This window comes from Wyeomyia smithii, chromosome 1 (assembly GCF_029784165.1).
Source record: "Wyeomyia smithii strain HCP4-BCI-WySm-NY-G18 chromosome 1, ASM2978416v1, whole genome shotgun sequence".
NCBI classification, from domain to species: domain Eukaryota; kingdom Metazoa; phylum Arthropoda; class Insecta; order Diptera; family Culicidae; genus Wyeomyia; species Wyeomyia smithii.
The window spans coordinates 133,325,991-133,347,998 of NC_073694.1; the positions used below are offsets into that span (position 1 = coordinate 133,325,991).

Consider the following 22,008-nt stretch of genomic DNA (forward strand, 5'->3'; position numbering starts at 1 on the left):
ACCGAATAATACTCAATATGGATATTTTCGTAATCGAGATGATGCATAGAAACCAAACATTGACCCTGGACACCATTTTGAATTTAAAGACGACCACATTTAGTTTCTGGAAAACAACCAAAATAACTAAATACCTCCCAATATGGGTATTTCCGGTGTCAGATTGATGCCAGAAAATCTGCTGAAAATGACCGAATACCACCCAACATGAATATATTTAGAATTAAGGCGATGTACAGAAGCCAAAAGCCGAGGATGTTGTCATTTCGATAAAACCAATCATTTCAAACGACTTTAAACACATCGCAAGGAATCAATGAAATTGGAACGTTCAAATAGTACGACATCACATTCAAATTATGTTAAGACCACATATATCGATCAAAGCAGGTATAGTTTTGAATAGTCTTTAAATTTCTTTTCTCTTCATAACTTTTGAGCCACATATCAAATTATTATTAAGTTTGTTATTCGTAAGTTCGAGAGATGACTAGTTCGTATGACACTAGTTATGTTCAAATAAGTCATATAATCTTTGAAATAATAGACTTTCGTTGTTTTATTAACAATTTAATACATAACGGTTGCTTTAGTTTGATTATAATCAAATGAAATGTATAGGGCAGCCAAGCTTTGAAACCACGTGTTCAGTCATAATTCATCAGTTAACCTTTAACTAACCTGCTCATTTGATAATACGATTGATCTAATTGATTGTGTAGTTTCTGAGATAATGGAGCTTCGTGATTTTCGACGAAGTTACAGTCCGATTACAGTAAAATTCAATAGGGTGTTATGAGGCAGCTAGACCTCTCATTTCACACTAATTTTGTGGAAATCGGTTCAGTCATCTCTAAGAAAAGTGAGTGAGTTCAAGTAGTCTTTGGAATATGTTCCTTTTCATAGCTGGATTTCACATTTTTAAACATAACAGGCAAAGTAATAATCCGATTGCAAAACAAATCAATAGGGTCTTTTGGGACAACTAGACCTTCCATTTGACACTGATTTTATAAAAATCGGTACAGCCATCTCTGAGAAACATGAGTGAGATTAAAATGTCTCCAGAACACGTTTCTTTTCATAACTTTTTAACCACAAGTTCAATCTTTATAAAATTCAAAAGGTCAGGGTTTTTTAGGTAGCCCGTTCATTTGAAACCAAGTGCGCTTGTTGAACTTGTTCAATAAGTTTCTGAAGCAAAACATTGTACCGCAGGATTGGAGGCAAGTGAGGGTGATCGCCATCCAAAAACCAGGGAAACCAGCTTCTGATCACAACTCTTATAGGCCGATTGCAATGCTATCCTGTATCCGGAAATTGATGGAAAAAATGATACTCCGTCGTTTAGACCACTGGGTCGAATCAAATGGTCTACTATCAGATACTCAATTTGGCTTCCGCCGTGCCAAAGGGACGAATGATTGTCTTGCGTTGCTTTAACAGATATTCAGCTGGCGTATGCTCGCAAAGAACAAATGGCGTCTGCGTTCTTGGACATTAAGGGGGCTTTTGATTCCGTTTCTATTGACATTCTTTCGGGTAAACTTCACCGACAAGAATTTTCTCCAATATTGAACAATTTTTTGCACAATTTGCTGTCCGAAAAGCACATGCATTTTACGCACGGCGATTTGGCAACTTTTCGCATTAGCTACATGGGTCTTCCCCAGGGCTCATGTTTAAGCCCCCTTCTTTACAACTTTTATGTAAATGACATCGACGAATGTCTGGCAAATTCATGTACGATAAGACAACTTGCAGACGACAGTGTAATCTCTGTTACAGGAGCCAAAGCTGCCGATTTGCAAGGACCATTGCAAGATACCTTGGACAATTTGTCTGCTTGGGCTTTACAGCTAGGTATCGAATTCTCTCCGGAGAAGACTGAGATAGTAGTTTTTTCTAGGAAGCATGAACCTGCTCAGCTTCAAACACAATTAATGGGTAAAACGATTTCTCAGGTTTTGGTACACAAATATCTTGGTGTCTGGTTCGACTCTAAAGGCACCTGGGGTTGTCACGTTAGGTATCTGATGAAAAAATGTCAACAAAGAGTGAATTTTCTTCGTACAATAACCGGACAATGGTGGGGAGCCCACCCAGGAGACCTTATAAGGCTTTACCAAACAACGATATTGTCTGTCATTGAGTACGGGTGTTTCTGCTTCCGCTCCGCAGCAAACACACATTTAATCAAACTGGAGCGAATACAATATCGTTGTTTGCGTATCGCCTTGGGTTGCATGCAGTCGACCCATACGATGAGTTTGGAGGTCTTAGCTGGAGTACTACCATTGAAAAACCGCTACTGGAGCCTGTCTTTTCGCATTCTTATCAAATGTGAGGTCTTGAACCGTCCTGTGATTGAAAATTTTGAAAGGTTAATCGAACTTAATTCTCAATCCTGCTTCTGTTTACGTCGCAGAATTGGCTGCAATTCAGTACACCCTAGGGATTATCGAAAAAATGCCCACGAACCATTATTTCATCTTTACGGACAGTCTCAGTTCCATTGAGGCTCTCCGATCGATGAAAGATGTTAAGCACTCTCCGTATTTCCTGGGGAAAATACGGGAACATCTGAGTGCCGTATCCGAAAAAAATCACAAGAAGGTTGTACGCAAAGCCACGACCGCAAGGTTGAAGTAGATTACTTTTACAAGAAAGATAACCTGGCTGCTTCCGTGTCAGTCATTTTTTCTAGTAAATAAACGTTGTCCGTTCATTGGCAGTATTGTAATTTCTTTTTGTCTGATATTTTGAATGAAGTTCATTGGATATTTTTAAATTTTGTGCAAATGAGAAGTTGAAGTGCTGCCGAATTGTAATATGCACATTTAACGACATCATTAAACGGGAACGGAACAAAGGCTACGGTTATGCAGAACGCGAATACCGGCGCGATGCGATTCGCCTTACCGTGGTGAAATGTACAGCTCTTTTTAAGGCGAAGTAGAGCTATACATTTCAACAGATTTCGTCTTGCCGAATCGCATCGCGCCGTTATTTGCGTTCTGCATGACCGTAGCCAAACACTAAGCGACGCAGACACGTAATAATAGTCAGAGTATGCATGTAGATGAAGATAATTAACTTTGGATTAAAGCGCAAAACGAGAAAATATTAACCCTTCAAATAATCATTTGTGTTCTTCAAATTTCAGTTGTTCAATTTAATATCCGATGAAATGTTTGTTTATTATCTGATGAAGCTCTTATATAGGCCAAATGATGCATTCCCAATTTACTAGGTCCATAACTCTGCCGACCGTGCTTGGGAAAGCGCGGTATAACGACCAATCAGAGGTCGAATTTTGTTTTGACAAGGCTTAAGAGTTATCAATAGTACAATAGTTCGAATGATAAAATTGCAATTTCATGCATTTGGTAGGAATCTTAGAAGATTTTCTAATCGATTGCTGCAAAAACGAAGGAAATCCATCGAAAACTAACGGATTTATTAGCATTTGAAATTTTTCTCACTTTTTTCAGTTTTAGATTTTCATTTTACATCCCTATGTAGCCGAACTTCCTGAGAGAAGTATTCTAATTCAAAATTAAATCTTCATTAATTCATTTGTTGTCCTTATAAGGACAATTGTTCAATTTATCATAGGATGTAGTGTTTATCTTACATCTCTGTGTTACCTTGATAGTGAGGACTAAGGCGCACGGTCAACACAATGAGAAAGGTGTTTTCACATTGAAAACTATACACGGCTTTACTGAAGGAAGTGTTGGCAAATGCATCTACCGCTAATACCACCGCTATTATACGAAAGCGCGTCGTTTCATGTGGGGAATGTCAACAACGAAAAATGACGCGCGTCTAAGCATAACCCGAACTGTTTCGCCGTGCTGCTCCCATTTACCTTTACATCGGCCTCAGGGAAGTACCGGCTGCATCTGCATCTACCGCTGAGGCTGTCACTATACTGCTATTGGTACCAAAAGCCATTAACTCTTCAAATAAGTGTTTTATTTGTTCTCAAAAGAACAATTGTTCAATTCAAAATCGGATTTACGCAATCGCATCTCTGTAATATTACAGACAATAATATTCTTATGAACGAAATGATACAACTTTCCCATTAGGCCTCTGCCATAATAGACGCGAAAAGCGACGCGAACCGATTCGCTCGACTGTAGGTTAATGTACAGCCATCAGTAGAGCTGTACATCAACCTGCGGCCGAGCGAATCGGTTCGCGCCGCTTTTCGCGTCTACTATGGCAGAGGCCTCAGAGAAAGTTGCTGGCTGATGTATTCACTTCATGCAAGCCTGCTGCTGATGCTTCCCGCTACCACACTGAAACAGCATTTTAGTGAAGGGAGTGTCGTTGCATCAGCTGACCCTGCTACTATCGATGCTGATATACCCGCTGCAACAGCTACGCTATGCATAGCCATGCCACAGTTGTGGCCGCTATACGCTGGCCCAACTGCTGAGCAACTGCAACGCTATCCGTAGCCATGCCACAGTTGTGGCCGCCATTGGTATCCGCTATACCTGCATCTGCTGGCCCTGCTGCTATCGATGGTTAAGATCCGCTGAAACTGCTACGCTTATCCGCAGCCATGCCACAGTTGTGGCCGCTATCCGCCATCGATGGTACCCACTGCTTGCTCCCGCTGCTGCTAAGGGAGGACTGCTGTCGTCGCTGTTCAGAACTATTATGAGCGGCTTCGACTAAAACAGGCTCTTATTTAGGGATGAAAATAGGAATGAATTATTTTACGTACGTGGTGGAATGATATAACTTGAAAAATATGTGTGACTTCATTCTGGTTCAGAGCGATCATTTGATAAGCTCCACCTCTTTTTTCAGTTTCTAAAATTTTTCCTCAGTTTCGTAGCACGGATGCACAAAAATGATTTCTTGTCGAGCCGGACCGATAGCACTCTCATTGAAGCAACAAAATAACAGGGGTCTTCACATCGAGCTCGTATACGAATACCGAGCCGTAAACTGCGTATCTTCCATTACTCGTCAATGGAGGTGAGTATTTTACGGCTGGGTATTTGTTTACGAGCTCGACATGAATCCCCCTAACATGTTTTGTGTCGTGTTGTGTAGCTTGGTTGAAGAAAATGTTCCCGTCCCCATGTCGCATGTAAGCAGTTTATTGCGTAAGGTAGTAACAGTAGACAGTAGATAGTGTATCCAGCGAATAAACACCGATGGTGCTCTCACACACGCAACGATTTAACCCGTATCTTATTGCGGTTTGTAACATCAAGCGATTTCGTTTGCTCGCTGTTGCGTGTTGCATCATGTTGCAACTTGGCAGCTGGGAGACGACGAAATTCTGTTTATGCTGATTGATTGAATCGACTTCATATTAGCTCTGCATAGTCGAACTAACTGCTTTTGTGAATGCGTACTAACAGGGCAGTTTATTATTCAATGTCGGTTATGCTGATCGCAGCGTTTGCGCTGCCCCTACAGTGGGGAGTTTACTAAATAAAGTAAAAGTTAGACAACTACAACAGAATTTGATTGCATCCCGCACAGGATGTCTGCTTGTGTTGATGCCAGAAAATTATTAACCTTCAATTATTTTTTTATTTGCCTTCAAAAAAGCATTTTGCTGTTCAAAATCGGTTGCTAATTACAACCTTTGAGCTGCCCTAACATTGGGGGAATTAAGATACACGGACAACATGCACTGTGGAAGCTATTTCACATTCAGTAAATTAGACGGGTGCGACAAATTTAAATTGCTAGGATGCAACACAGAATACTTGCTTGCGTTGACAAAAATTATTAACTTTCAATGACTTGTTTATTTGCCTTCAAAAAGGCATTTTGATTTCCAAAATTGGATTTCCTGATGGCAATCTTCATGCTGCCCCAACACGGGGGGAATAATGGCTGTCTGGCGACACACGCTGAGAAAAACCGCGCTGCTCCTGAGACGTGGTGACCAACCACAGAGCTAGTGCTGCTGCTGAGAAGGACGACTGCTGTTGTCGCTGTCTAGAACTATTATGAGCGGCTCCGGCTGAAACAGGCTCTTATATAGGCCAAATAGCATGTTTTCAATTGCAAGGTATATGATCCTGTCGACCGTGCTTGGGAAGCAAGCATATAACGACCAATCAGAGGTCGAATTTTTCGTTTTGACAAGGCTTGACTATTTTCAATAGTACAATAGTGTGAATAATAAAATTACAATTATCTTATTTTGGGAAGAATCTTAGAAGATTTTCCAATCTATTGCTGCAAGAACGAAGGAAATCCATCGAATACTAACCGATTTATTAGCATTTGAAATTGGACATATTTTTCACTTTTTTCGGTTTTAGATTTTCATTTCACATCCCTATGTAGCCGAACTTCCTGAGAGAAGTATTCTACTTCAAAATCGTATCAGATTACCTTAGCGTGGGTCCCTTTTCACTGCTCGATACCGGGCAATGAGAAAGTGGACTCTTTGGCTAAGGTGGGCGCAACAAACGGTGGAATTTATGAAAGACCAATTTCCTTTAATGAATTTTTCTCATTTGTACGTCAGAATACGATCATCAGTTGGCAAAATGCTTGGACCAGAGGGGAACTGGGAAGGTGGTTACATTCCATAATCCCCAAGGTGTCGACGAACCCGTGGTTCAAGGGGTTGGATGTAGGTCGGGATTTCATTTGCGTGATGTCCCGGCTTATGTCCAATCACTATAGATTTGACGCGCATCTCCGTTGTGTTGGGCTCGGGGAAAGTGGTATCTGTGCCTGTGGTGAAGGTTATCACGACATAGAGCACGTTGTTTGGTCATGCCCTGTACACCGTGACGCCAGGTCTAAATTAATAGCTTCCCTGCAGGCCGAAGGTAGGCAGTCGGCTGTTCCTGTTCGTGATGTCTTGGCGAGCCGTGACCTATCCTACATGTCCCTTATATACGTTTTCCTGAAATCCATCCACGCCCCAGTTTAGTCCTACCCCCTTCCGCCTGCATCCAGCCTAACGACAAGAACACGTTAAGACCCCGGATCCGGAAACAGCAATCAGACCCGCACGACACTCTCAAGGCCCGAGGGAGACAACCCAATATGCCAGTCCGTAATATCTTGGCCCAGCAGCGGAACATGTGCTTACCTATGGCAATGAAAACCATCATACAGTAAACCAGTGCTTTTAATGCAAAATATTATAGCTTTAAGTTACATTTAGTTTCAGCTCGTAGTCGGCAGCGAGGATAAAAAATTTGCTTTTAGTTATTAAGATACTTTAGAAAGTAAGCTACCAGATATAATTGGCGCCGTTAAACATTAAATTGTATTTGTGCCGTGTCAAATAAATTATAGATGAACAAAAAAAAAATGTGAAACCAATTTTGTTCAAATCGGTTGTGTGGTTTTAGAGATAATGATGTTTCATGATTTTTACATTTTGATTCATAACCTCTAAACCAAAAATCCGATTACAATAAAATTGAATAGGGTCATATGGGACAATAAGACCTTTCATTTGCAATTAATTTCATGAAAATCGGTCCAGCCATTTCTGAGAAAAGTGAGTGAGAATAAAAATCTGCACATACACACACACACATACAGAAAATGCTCAGCTCGTCGAGCTGGGTCGAGTGATATATACCATTCAGCACTTTGGAGCACTTTTATACTTTCGGTTTTGCAAGTGATTGCTATACCTTTCTAGGAGAAAGGCAAAAATACTATTAAATTTTCATTGATCTCTCGAAACAAAATAAAAAAAATCAGTAATGTATTTGAAACATACATGCATACAAAATAAATAATTAAATTCCCTGATCAATTTTAATATGAGGTGACTAACACGAAACATGGAACCCAAATGCTCCGTACACAGTTATGAATAGATATTTTGCAGCGCGATACAGGTGGTCAAATTTGTCTACATCAGACAAGCTGACGTTCTCAGTTACAGGTGCTACGCTGGATTCTAGGAGAACCAACTTAAAGTCTGGAACTCTGGATTCATTAACATATATTCACATGAACACTCGGTTCTAGCCTAACTCCGGCCATCATTTTGAGAAACCACATATGAAAATCAGTGCATAAAATGTGCGAGGTAGGTCGGGTATTTCGAAAAATATTTTTTTTAAATCCCGGACGGGTAGGGTACGGGTCTGGTACGGGTAGTGGAAACAAATATTTTTGACGTAGAACTACGTTTTTCTTTAGCCTACCACATAGGGATGTAAATAGAAAAACTATTAACAAAAACCTAAATTAATCCACCTAGCGGTCAGACCCAGCCTTTCTCATTCAATTTTTTGTTTGTAAAAATATATTTACATGAATGCTTCGTTTCAATAAATGTATATTCACTCTTTAGGTTCTAAAATATTGATGTTGTAATCTTTACATATAAAAATGCAGTCAAGTCTGTCTGTCTGTCTGATCCATATAGGCCCGAAAACTACCGAACCGATTGACGTGAAAATTTGTATGTAGGGGTTTTTGGTGCCGATAAAGGTTCCTATGATAGTTTGAGACCCCTCCCTTTTCTGGAAGGGAGGGGTCCCATACAAATGAATCATAAATTTCTGCACAACTCAAGAACAAACCAAGCAAATGAAACCGAATTTGGCATGTGGATGTTTTAAGGGGTAACTAATATGTCCATAATAGTTGGATGAAACACAAATTTGTGCACATCTCGAGAACTAATCAACCAAATGGAACAAAATTTGGCAGGTAAATGTTTTTAGTGGTAACAAATATGTACATAATGGTTTGAAACCCGAATCCCTCTTCTTTAAGGGAGGGATCCCATGAAAATGAAACACAAATTTCGCACAACTCAAGAACCAATCAAGAAAATACAACCAAATTTGGTATGTGAATGTTTTTAGAGGTAACAAATATGTCCATAATGGTTTGACGCCCCTCCCTCTTCTATAAGTACATGTTTCTTCACAAATTTCTGCACATCTCGCGAACTAATCAACTAAATGGAACCATATTGGCAGGTGAATGTTCTTAGTGGTAACAAATATGTTCCATAATCGACCTCAGACAACATTTTGGATTGTAAGATGGCAACTTCCGGTTTCTGGAAAACAGCCGAAAATGGCCGATTTCCACCCAATATAATAATAGCCGTATCTAGAATAATACACAGGAGCTAAAATCGACCACAGATAGTATTTGAAATTCTAAGATGGCGACTTCCGGTTTCTGAAAACAGCAGAAAATGACCAAATACCACCCAATATGAGTTTTTCTTTAACCAGTATGCCGTTCAAAATCCAGAAATTGTCTCCAAATGCCATTATGAAATCCAAAATGGCGACTTCCGGTGTCGGAAACACAGCGGCAAATGACCAAATACCACCCAATATGGGTATTTCCGGAACCGTAATGATGCACTGCAGCCACAAATCGACTTCAGACAACATTTTGAATTGTAAGATGGCAACTTCCGGTTTCTGGAAAACAGCCTGAAATGGACGATTCTCATTAAATATTAGTATTTCTGGAACCAGAAAAATGCACAGAAGCTGAAAATTGATCACAGACACAATCTTGAATTTTAAGATGGTGACTTCCGGTGTCTGGCAAACAGCCGGAAATGACCAAATACCATTCAATATGAATGTTTTCGGAACCAGAATTACGCCCAGATGACAGAAATTGATTTCACAGGCAATTTTAAAGTCCAAAATGACGACATTCGGCTTCTGAAAAACAGTCCAAAGTGACCAAATATCACCCAATATGAGTTTTTCTTTAACCAGTATCCTAAATACCATTTTTAAATCCAAGATGGCGACTACCGGTTTGTGAAAAACAGCCTAAAATAAACGATTACTATCCAATATGAGTATCTCTGGAACCAGAATGATGCAAGGAGCTAACAATTGACCTCAGGCACCATTTTGAATTGCTAAATGGCAACTTATAGGCAACAGTCGGAAATGACCGAATAATACTCAATATGGATATTTCCGTAAACGTGATGATGCATAGAAACCAAACATTGACCCTGGACACTATTTTGAATTTGAAGACGACCACTTTTAGTTTCTGGAAAACAACCAAAAATACCTCCCAATATGGGTATTTCCGGTGTCAGATTGATGCCAGAAAGTCTGCTGATAATGACAGAATACCACCCAATATGAATATATTCAGAACTAAGGCGATGTACAGAAGCCAAAAGACGGGGATGTTGTCATTTAGATAAAACCAATCATTTCAAACGATTTGTTATTCGACTTTGATCATATCCTATGGCCGATTCGTGAATTTGCAGACTTCAAACAAACCGCAAGGAATCAATGAACTTGAACCGTTCAAATAGTACGACACCACATTTAAATTATGTTGAGGCCACATATATCGATCAAAGCAGGTATAGTTTTGAATAGTCTTTGAATTTCTCTTCTTTCCATAACTTTTGAGCCACATATCAAATTGTTATGAAGTTTGTTATTTGTAAGTTTGAGAGATGACTCGTTCGTATGACACTAGTTATGTTCAAATAAGTCATGTAATCTTTGAGATAATTTACTTTCGTTGTTTTATTAACAATTTAATACATAACGGTTGCTTAAGTTCGATTATAATCAAGTGAAATGGGAACGTGTAGGGCAGCCAAAGTTTGAAACCACGTGTTCAATCATAATTCATCAGTTAACTAGCCCGCTCATCTGATAATAATAATCAAATCGGTTGTGTAGTTTTTGAGATAATGAAGTTTCGTGATTTTCACAAGTCGGCACATAACAAATGAAGTTACAGTTCGATTGAGCATGAGCATGATTGACCGCCCGCGGTTGCTACTCCGTTATTGCCAGATCAGCTGTAATTACACAAAGAACCAACAGATGATGTTTGGGACCAACATGCATCCTCAATGTGTAAAAACAGGTGACTTAAATCTTTATATTAGGCAATACCAGCGCCGGCCGCATCCGAATGCAGGTCAAAGAAGGAGTTTGTATAGGAATATGTTGACGTGATACTCGCTTTATTGGAAGCCGAGAACACCTCTGCACTTCCACGAGAAATCACTGGGATGTTGGAGAAAGGGAAAAGGTATACAGCAGGGTTCGTTTTGGTAAACGATGCGCTAATTTCGAATGTCGGGTTCTTCAGAACAAGTGTCGCGCCTACAAGTTTATTACATCCGCCACGATATTCATAATGTGATTCGAACTTATTTAGTTTGATAATGTAATACCGCAACAATAAAACGTACGCGAGGATACAGGACCTTTGGCTAAACCGAGATAACTTAAAACTACCGTATATCTCCTCGTAAGGTGATGCTCTTTATACCTAAAACTATTGCGCGTTGTTGATCTATCTGTAGATAATACGACCTCATGGAAGGTATCGACGCGGAGGTTGAAATGATATTTATCGACTGAACGAAATCTACTTCGATTTGCGATGTAATAATTTAGATGCAACGCGCGAGCAGTCTCCGGCTTGACGTTGATGAAGATGAGAAAGATATGATGAAATATCTGGGTTCACTTCGCGAAATCACCACACGCCGGAAGTCCATATATCAGCAAAACTCTCCCGGGCTGAATACGCGTTTACACCGAAGCGTTACGAACAACCGCTTTAATCCCCCCGGCCGACACATACGCGCAGGAACTCGGCGTTTACGTCGATTATCTCTTAACGATGTACGCCTAATACGCCTAATAAATATGAAAATTGGCAATGTTCCATGCATCCAAAGCCTCAACAATTTGAAAAAATGCAAATATACATATTAGCCAGAATATGTTTTAAAATTTGTTGACAAAGTGCCGAACTAATCATAAATATAACATTTTATGTAAAACAACTGGTCAAAAAAAAAGCTAGAACAATAAAAAAATCAAAGCATATGATTCCTGGGAAACACATACTCCAAACTCCACAAACCACACTAACACTTTGTGGACAAATACAAAACTTGTTACTGAAACCCTGCGGAAAAAAATACCGCGCACAAAATTTCAATGATGAAATCAAAATCTCTCTGTATCTACTTTCTCACAAAAAGTAAAACTAAAAACAAGCACCAAAATATCACTTTACAATACAGACAAGACAAAACGTATACTTAGCTTTCATCTCTTCATTTTCCAGTTGTTTTCATCATATTTAGACTTTTCTTTAAATGGAAGTACAGTGGCAACATGCATGTATGCCTTCACACACTCGTTTAATCCATACAAAATTTCATTCGTTGAAAAGAGATAGCACATAAACACTGTAAACGGCGATGCATGGTTTTGATCTTATTATATTCATTCCGCAATCCAACCAAAATCTTTTAGTCCAAAAATTGCCTCGGTAGAGCATAGAGAAAACGTGAAAAATTGTTCAATGTTATAACATAATTTTAGTGCCAACACGGGAAAACGTTTTACCTAAATTAAAGTAAAGAAAAGTAAGTGACAAATTGATGGTAATATCTTCAGGGACACATTCTAGTAGGACCACTCAATCGTACTGGAGAATAACTAAGTTTAACTGGCAGTTCGAGTTATGTATTCTTACAGCTATTACCAATTGCAATTTGTTCTGTCAAATCGTGAAAATGATGACATCCAGAAGTTACAACGCAAAAAATTGAAAGATCATCTGATAGTTACGAGAACTACTTTTTAACTTTTATGTACTCAACATTTTGAAAGTTCCAACGGTGTAATAATTTCCTATCTTATGTTGTGAAAATAACGAAAATAAAAAAAAAAACACACTTTTATCATCGTATCAATATTTCCATATGTGAATTGATTGCATTGTGTTTTAAAATTACCTTAATCATCAATCTTTCTTGAAGAGAATGCTTAACCTCAACAGCATCAATTTATTATCTCAAATGGCACTCTAGAATAGTTTCCTATATTTTATGTAGTAGTAGGGCTTTCATACCTACATATTATCCTGAAGGTAATGAAAGAAACCTGCATTTTGCTGTAACTGTAAAAAAAAGCTAGAACAATAAAAAAATCAAAGCATATGATTCCTGGGAAACACATACTCCAAACTTCACAAACCACACTAACACTTTGTGGACAAATACAAAACTTGTTACTGAAACCCTGCGGAAAAAAATACCGCGCACAAAATTTCAATGATGAAATCAAAATCTCTCTGTATCTACTTTCTCACAAAAAGTAAAACTAGAAACAAGCACCAAAATATCACTTTACAATACAGACAAGACAAAACGTATACTTAGCTTTCATCTCTTCATTTTCCAGTTGTTTTCATCACACACTCGTTTAATCCATACAACATTTCATTCGTTGAAAAGAGATAGCACATAAACACTGTAAACGGCGATGCATGGTTTTGATCTTATTGGCAAATTTTCACTTCAAGTTCAATTAGATACAAGCCAAATATAATTTGCACTATGCCAACGAATAAATTCCTAATGATTCAATCACTATAAAACTATGTGGAGCAGCTGCTCGAAAAACACTCTCCTTATTGTATGCAATAACACCACACACTCCACACTTTCAAACCGTCGCCAAGCAGCGATAGAAAAAAAACAAGAAAAAATAAACACTTTGGTGAATCTAAAAAGCAACGCAATAATATTAAATTTTTACAATTAAATTCACTTTTTCTGTGGAACTTCACACTTTTCGCACTCAGCACATTGCAATAGAACACCTGTATATATGTTTAACCATTCTTCAAGTGTAAAATAACCGAAAATCACCAAATAATGTGATGATTTCAAAGCAGGAACCAGCTGGCCAATCTTGATCACGGCCTCGCACAACCATCCGCGAACTTTTCCAAAAATAAAACAATTGTGAATTTAGAAAATAAACTCACTCCGCGATAACATCTATAACGCACCTGCACAACTAAATTAAACAATTTTTCTTCGGATATAACATGCGAGCGAAAAATTTGTGCGTCCGATTTCGGTCATGGCTTGCTTCCTCCTACAAATGAAGTTACAGTTCGATTACAGTAAAATTCAATAGGGTCTTCTGAGGCAGCTAGACCATTCATTTGACACTAATTCTGTGGAAATCGGGTCGGCCATCTCTGAGAAAAGTGAGTGAGTCCAAGTAGTCTTCGGAATATGTTCCTTTGCATAGCTGGATTTCACATTTTTAAACATAACAGGCAAAGTAATAATCCGATTGCAAAACAAATCAATAGGGTTTTATGGGGCAATTAGACCTTCCATTTGACACTGATTTTATGAAAATCGGTACAGCCATCTCTGAGAAACATGAGTGAGATTAAACAGTCTTCAGAACACGTTTCTTTTCATAACTTTTGAATCACAAGTTCAATCTTTATGAAATTCAAAACTTAAGGGTTTTCTAAATAGCCCGTTCTTTTGAGACCAATTTAATTAAATCGGTTGCGTATTTTCTGAGATATTGATGTTTCATGATTTTCACATTTTTCAGCATAACCTCTAAACTAAAAATCCGATTATAATGAAATTCAATAGGGTCTTATGGGGCAACAAGACCTTTCATTTGCAATTAATTTCATGAAAATCGGTCCAGCCATCTCTGAGAAAAGTGAGTGAGAATAAAAATCTGCACATACACACACACACACACACACACACACATACACACACACATACAGAAAATGCTCAGCTCGTCGAGCTGAGTTGAGTGATATATGCCATTCGGCCATTAGGAGCACTTTTATATCTTCGGTTTTGCAAGTGATTGCTATACCTTTCTAGGAGAAAGGCAAAAAGGGACGAAATATGTCACTTTTTAAATGCTTATAAATCGGTTTATTTTCAACCGATTTCCTTCATTTTTGCAGCAATTGTTTGGAAAATTATACACGCATCCACCCAAATGTAGAAAATTGTTGATTGATTATTCAAACTATTGTACTATTGATAATTGTCAAGCCTTGTTTAAACGAAAATTACGTCCTCTGATTGGTCGTTATTATTGGTCGTTATGATGAGTGTTTCGAATGCGGACTTAATTGGTCGGCCTCAGCCTCGCTTGTTAAACACGTCGTAGGACGCAAGTGTCGGCGTGAACCACTACTCAATTTTATTTCCGATTGAGCTGAAATTTTGCACAGGGTGTTTTTTCGGGCAGGTAAACATTTTGTATAGGTTTTTTTATTGAGATGACCGTTTTGGTTGGCATTTTGGTCTGCAACCTACACGATGCGGAAAGCTCAAATCCTCACAAGGTTGGCCAATATTATTCAATAAATCTGGAAGGTTTAAGCAAATCTGCTCGGGAGTATTACCAACTTTTTTCCCGTTTCGTTCGGTCGTTGTATAGAAAACCATTTTTCTCCTTTACCGCTGCTTCAATCTTCAAAAACAACCTAAGATGCGTTCGAAAGCGGCGTTGGAAATGGTCATCGGTATAGACCGTTGTTAAAACGCTGGATGGCACCTTCCCCCGTATGGCGGTCAATATTTGGCTATTTACTAGGCTGAGAGTCGCCCCGAATCTTTCCAAAAACCATTTTCTTAATCGCGTATAAAGAAATTTGATTTGCGAAATCACTTTCTTCGTCACTATATTTAAGTTCTTTTTGGCGGCCAATTTTCAAATAATAATAGCAAATTTTGGGAACCGAGACAGCATGAAATACAGAATACAACTAATGACAGTTCGCTTGCTTTCAGTAGAATAGTCATTTAGGCCAACGTTGCCCAGTTTTACGGAATTACTTTAAATAAACATATAAGGATGAAAAAATTTATGTACGCACAAGTAAAAAAATCTGCAAAAGAATTATGTTATCGATAACTTGAGAGAACGGAAACGAAGTTAAAACAAAGTGACGTGAAATGGAGGGAACATTTTATAAAGGAGAAAGAACGTAGATCATTCCGGAAACGATTGACTGACGGATAAGTTGGTTATTATTAGATCCGCAAAAAATATGCGAAATACATCATAAACAAACATTTTGCCAACGCTGGCTAGTGACGGTCTTCAGAAATTGGCAACTGCCGGTGTGAAAAAGAAATAGTGAAATTGGTAATCCCCATTAGCAACGACCGGTGCGAAAATCGGTTGCTATCCAAAATAGCAACGGCCAGCGTTGTGAAAATAGCAACTCAAATGGCAACTCACCGGTGCGCTTGCTCTTAGCAGCAGCACTAGCCCTGTGGTTGGTCACCACGTCTCAGGATCAGCGCGGTTCTTCTCAGCGTGTGTCGCCAGACTGCCATTATTCCCCCGTGTTAGGGCAGCATGAAGATCGTCATCACCAAATCCAATTTTGAACAGCAAAATGCCTTTTTTCAAGGCAAATAAACAAGTCATTGAAAGTTAATAATTTTTGACAACGTAAGCAAGCATTCTGTGCGGATTCTAGCAGTTACATCTGTCGCGGCCGTCTAATTTACAGAAGGTGAAATAGCTTCCACAGTGCATGTTGTCCGTGTATCTTAACTCCCCGTGTATCTTAACGCAGCACAAAGGTTGCGATCAGCAACCGATTTTGAACAGCAAAATGCCTTTTTTCAAGGCAAATAAACAAGTAATTGAAAGGTGAAAATTTCCTAGCATCAACACAAGCAAACATTCTTCGCGGGATCCTAGAAATCAAATTCTGTTGTAGTTTGTTTAGTTAATACCCCCACTGTTGGGACAGCACAAAGGCTGCGATCAACATAACCGATTTTGAATAACAAACTGCCCTGTTAGAACGCATTCACAAAGGCAGTTAATTCGAATATGCAGAGCTAATATGAAGTCGATTCTATCAATCAGCATGAACAGAATTGCGTCGTCTCTCAACTGCTCAGTTGCAACAGGATGCAACACGCGACAGCGACAAACGAAATCGCTTGCTTGATATTACAAGCCGTAATACGATAGGGGTAATATCGTTGCGTGTGTGAGAGCATCATCGGTGTTTACTAGTTGGATACAAAAATCAAACGCGAATTGTGGAATAATTCGTCTAAAAAACATTAGAGAATGTGACAACTGAACTGAAAGGCGTGGCCTATTACGTAGCACCCTTCGGCTATTAAAGAGTGTTTCTGGGAAAACTAGCTACATTCATTAGTCGGAAGGTGAGCTGGATGGACCGTCCACAACGTTGACAGCAGTAGAAGCAGATACAGCACTCAGAAGTAACAGCGGGTTGCGCCTGTGGCTGCCTTCAAATTAAATAAATCACTTGCGCTGTGGTTGGTCACCATATCTCAGTAGCAGCGCGGTTCTTCTCAGCGTGCCTCGCCAGACTGCCATTATTCCCCCACTGTTGGAGCAGCATAAAGATCGTCATCACCAAATCCAATTTTGAACAGCAAAATGCCTTTTCGACGTAGAACTACGTTTTACTTTAGCATACCACACAGGGATGCAAACTGAAAAACTGGGACGAAATTTGTCCCTTTTCCAATGCTTAGAGGTCGGTTGGTTTTCAACCGATTTTCTTCATTCTTGCAGCAATCGATTGATAAACTATACACGCATCTGCCCAAATGCAGAAAAATGTTGTTTGAATCTACGAACTATTGCACTATTGAAAATTGTCAAGCCTTGTTGAAATAAAAATAACGTCCTCTGATTGGTCGCTTGCTTGCTGTGTGTATGATATGGTATGATGTGTGTATGATATGGTGTGATGTGTGTATGGTATGATGATATGGCATGATGTGTGTGTGTATGATATGACATGATGTGTGTGTGTCTGTATGATATGGTATGATGTGTATGTGTCTGTATGATATGGTATGATGTGTGTGTGTGTCTATGATATGGTATGATTTGTGTGTGTGTGCTGTGTATGGTTTTCAACTCGGCACGTTCTGCTAACTGCTGAATCCGGTTTACGAAATTCACAACTCTTCATTAGTAGACATTATAACTCATTACCCAAGTAAAAATATTGGTTTTATCGAAGTTTTATAGCGCTCAATACAGCCAAAAAAGCGCTATGAAACTTTGATAAAACCAGTTGTGTTACTAGGGTAATGAAACACTCAATGCATTTGTTAATAGTGTACGTAGTTCTACGTCATTTATGCGGTCGTGTCTTGGATACAACCTCCTACTTTTTCGGATTCGGGTCGGGTACGGGTACTTAAGGGGCCATCCACATACCACGTGGACAGATTTTCAACGATTTTGACCCCTCCCTCTCCCTCCGTGGACAACTGCCCATATAAATTCTAAAAAAATTGTATGGACCGTGGACATTAGCCACCCCCCCCCCCTCCCTAAGCTGTCCACGTGGTATGTGGATGGCCCCTAAAAGAAAGCAGACTTAGGGTTCGGGTTGGGTACGGGTTTGAAAATTCTCGATACGTCGGGTACGGATTACGGGTAACAGCGTGTAATCGGTAGACTGAGAAGAATGCAGATAATTGTGGGGCTGTGAGACAGAAGTCACTCTGTGCTGTGTTTGTGTTTGAGTTTTGGCATAATAGTTTAGCGAATTCTTACATCGTGTTTTTTTTTATAACAGACATGAGTTGGTTAGGGTAGGAAGTTCTCAAGGATAATAAACTTAATTTTGAAATGTGTATCAATTACTTTCAAAGTATTTATTTCTTAAGTACTGAGGATTTATTTATGCTGAGAATATTTGTGGGATGCGCGATATTCTACACATATGGTATGTAACAATATACTTTCCATTCTCCATACTAAACGAAATCGAACGCCATTCTGTGTTGGCAATTTAAAATGAAATGATATTATCCACCTTTTATATTGTACGAACTCATGGGAGGATTTTTTTAATAGTCGTGGTGTGAAAAATATCGTTTAAGTGTGTTCTGAATAAAAATAATATAAACATTGTAGCTGCAAAATGATAACGAGAAACTCGCATTTAACATCTAATTGCTACATTAAAGAGAACTGTGAACAACAAAATTCGACGTCACTCTATTCAGAGCACCATAGCAACACTGCATTATATGACAACGTTCTAAAATACCATGAATACCAACGTGCTGCAGTTACCGTAATTAGTAATTCAGTACTATATGGATAGGGAAAAGGTATATTTAAAATCTAAAAAATGCACCTTTTATGAAATATGGCGTATGCAATTTTGAAATCAATAGTACCATAGCGTGTATGAGATAGTGCTTTTTCTGGGGCGCCTGCCATGGCTGAAGCATGTACTCTAGATGCATTTACATTTGCGTAGAAACTTATTTGAAGTTTAGAACTAGTCTTAGTTTAAGGAACCTATAACATTCTATACTATTTCTTAATTTAAATAACATTCACACTTCAATTTGTTGATTTATTCCAGCCTTTGTTAAAATGGTTTTCTCGTCCACAAATTTTGTTTGTACTCTTTTGCAATCAGATACAGTCATCCCAGTATTATGGGCCAATACACTTTGTTTTGGTTTTTAACGTATATCAATAACTTATAATAGTCAAATTTAAGTTTGGAGAACGTTGTTCACGTTTACTAAACCTAAATTTGACTATAAAAAGTTATTAAAATATGTTAGAAACCAATACAAAGTATAGAGTGGCCCATAATACTGGTTGGTCCATAATACTGGGATGACTGTATATGCTTCCATTTTTTTGTATCAGACATTTGCTTATATTGATTGATAATCATAAGAGATAAATGAAATCTGTTGCAGCGAAAGGTGCCAATTTAAATGTCATTTTTCTTATATCCCGATCAGAGCCACAAATATATATAACAAAGGATTCCAGGTTCTTTCTAACGGGGTCCGTTAGATGTTAAAAAAATAGAATTTATAATGTACACGAATTTATAATGAACACAAAACGATATAGCATTGCAACAAATCCTCAACAGACGTTGATAAAGTCGAAAGTAATTGACATGTTAAAGTGTACTTTTTATTGAAGAACAAAACATTACAGTTTAACTGGTATCATATATTTTTCAGAACTTTTCGTTAACGTTGATTAATTGAATCTTATGAGTTGAAGCATTTGTATCACGTATGCTTTTCTGATCGGGATACTCACAGAATGATTAATTATAAAAGGTTCAAACGATGAGCTGCTGTTCCGGACCAACTAGGGTAAATGACCCAATAGTGGAGGAGCTAAGCACGAGTTATGCATGTTTGGCCATGTTTTGGCTAAGAAAAACGAATCTAGCTGGTCCGTTTCACTTTTTTCTGTTGAAATGGGTTCTATTTGATAATTTTGCACCTTAAAATTGACTTTGAACCCGCTTTGAGGGTTTAAATTAACTAAAATAAGTTGCACGCTTTTGTTCCAATAGTTGCGGTAGAGTTCCTATAGTTGTGAATGGGTGTTCCTGTAGTTGCGGTATATAAAACATTCGTGTTTGCTTGGTTAAATGAAGGTATTTGCCTCGCTTGAAGTGGTTTCTGATTGTTTAACTATTTATCATATTGTTTTTAATAGGTTGACAAGTCGGTTTGCAAGTAAATACAAAAATGCACGAAGTTAACTAAGAGACGGATTTTGCGCCAATTTGGTCAGATGTTGGCAAAATTCAGTGAGGGTACGTAGGTTTTTTTAAAATAAATCAAATTTTGAATACTTTTTATAAAATTTCTTTAGACTAACATTTGAAAAGGGCTGAAATTGGCTGAAGAGAAAGACCAATCGCGCTCATTTTGAAATATTCAGAAGAATTTTTTTTTTCACAAATGGTGACTTCTCAACACTGGAAATTAGAGTCTATCACCTTTGCTTCGTACCATGTTTGCGCGTACATTTTTGACGTTAGTGTTCACTAAAAGAGCGACTGTAGCTGTGAAAGGCTCGTTAAAAGAATTACAAGACCAAAAGCAGTGGGTAAGCATCGATTAAGAGGTCATAAATGCATAATACAGCATTTTAGGGGTGAGAGCGATAGCTTTTGTGGCCGATCATGTATGAAGTATCGGTGAATACACGGTGGCAGGGGAAGGTGGGGTTCAAAAATTGAATAGTAATAAGTTACATCATTTAGGTATGTCCCCTAGTACCTGCTTGTCTCTAATATACACAAGTAGTCCCACATACATATGTTCTGATAAACGTAAATCAGAATTGCGAAACATACCGCAACTATAAGAGCATAGTGTATCCTGTGATCCAATAGTGGAGGAAGTAATTTATAAATATTATGATCATCTATTAACGAACTTCACCTGTGCAACAGTTTCCATAATAAACTGTTATCTGGGAAAATAATTATATGAGTAATAATCGTACTAAAACCACACACATATCATAAAACAATCGTGGACAAAATAAGAAAATGGGTAGTGAGTGGTGCCTTCCGGGTAAGTTTCTGAAAAATACAGTATTCTTCAGTAATTTGGATATTTTCAGTATAAATTGTTGTAGTAACATATGTACTTATGTTTAATCTATTATTTCTTCAACATGTAGCATAAGCAATTCGGTTCTAATTAGTTTAAACGATGAATTTAAAAGCGATGCCGCAACTATTGGTGCTACCACAACTATTGGATCATCTACCCTATTTTACGTACGTTTATCATATAAATCAACAAATGATTGCACTCTGCGAACTACAGAAAAAATATTGTAAGCAAATATGTAAATTATACTAAGATATGGATATTGTGTGAACTAATGTAGTTAATGAAACATGATTGATCAAAATATAAAAAATATTTACAGTCTTTCATTTATATTAGGTGTTAGCAATATTCTACACCACTCATGGACCATTGGGGAATCGGTTAAGAATTGTATGTATCATCGTTATTTTGCGATTTGTAATACCGAAATGCAAAATTTTGGGTCCTTCGTATCGCAACAGACCTATTCAGAAGAGGAAAGTCAAATAGCAACGATTCAGAGTCGAAGCAGTACAAGTATTAAGATTTGCACTTCTAGTTAAGCTTGTATACAATAGTGTATACTGTTTCGAGAAATTCCAAAGTTAAAAATTATCATCATTGTCGTAAGTTACTTGGCTTAACCATTCGATAATAGTTTCTGCGTTGGTGTCCATCCACGCGATATTTGATTCCGCACGTTCAATGGCTTGCTGTATGATTCGGCTTGTTTCTTTTAGATGTGTTTTGGCAAATTCCTTCAACTAATATGAAATATAAAAATAAATATATTG

At 38.2% G+C, this 22,008-nt stretch overlaps 2 protein-coding genes across 6 annotated transcripts in view; both read right to left on the bottom strand.

The window, feature by feature from the left end:
- The window catches only part of LOC129717801 (aminopeptidase N-like), a 44,369-nt gene extending 31,149 nt beyond the window's left edge, over window positions 1-13,220 (bottom strand). Inside the window, exons 1-2 of one of the 2 annotated variants that reach the window (XM_055667981.1) lie at window positions 12,986-13,220; window positions 12,761-12,924 (exon numbers count right to left, since the gene is read on the bottom strand). The gene's annotated coding sequence lies outside the window, so the exon portion shown is untranslated. Of the gene's footprint in view, window positions 1-12,760 lie in introns of both variants that reach the window. The other variant, XM_055667982.1, reaches the window with a different exon arrangement.
- A 5,239-nt stretch (window positions 13,221-18,459) lies between these two features.
- LOC129717799 (aminopeptidase N) overlaps window positions 18,460-22,008 on the bottom strand; it is a 63,128-nt gene continuing 59,579 nt past the window's right edge. For all 4 annotated transcript variants that reach the window (XM_055667977.1, XM_055667975.1, XM_055667973.1 and 1 more), the window contains one exon: window positions 18,460-21,978. In XM_055667977.1, the coding sequence (XP_055523952.1) occupies window positions 21,820-21,978 (159 nt within the window). In that variant the 3' untranslated portion in view covers window positions 18,460-21,819. The remainder of the gene's footprint in view (window positions 21,979-22,008) is intronic.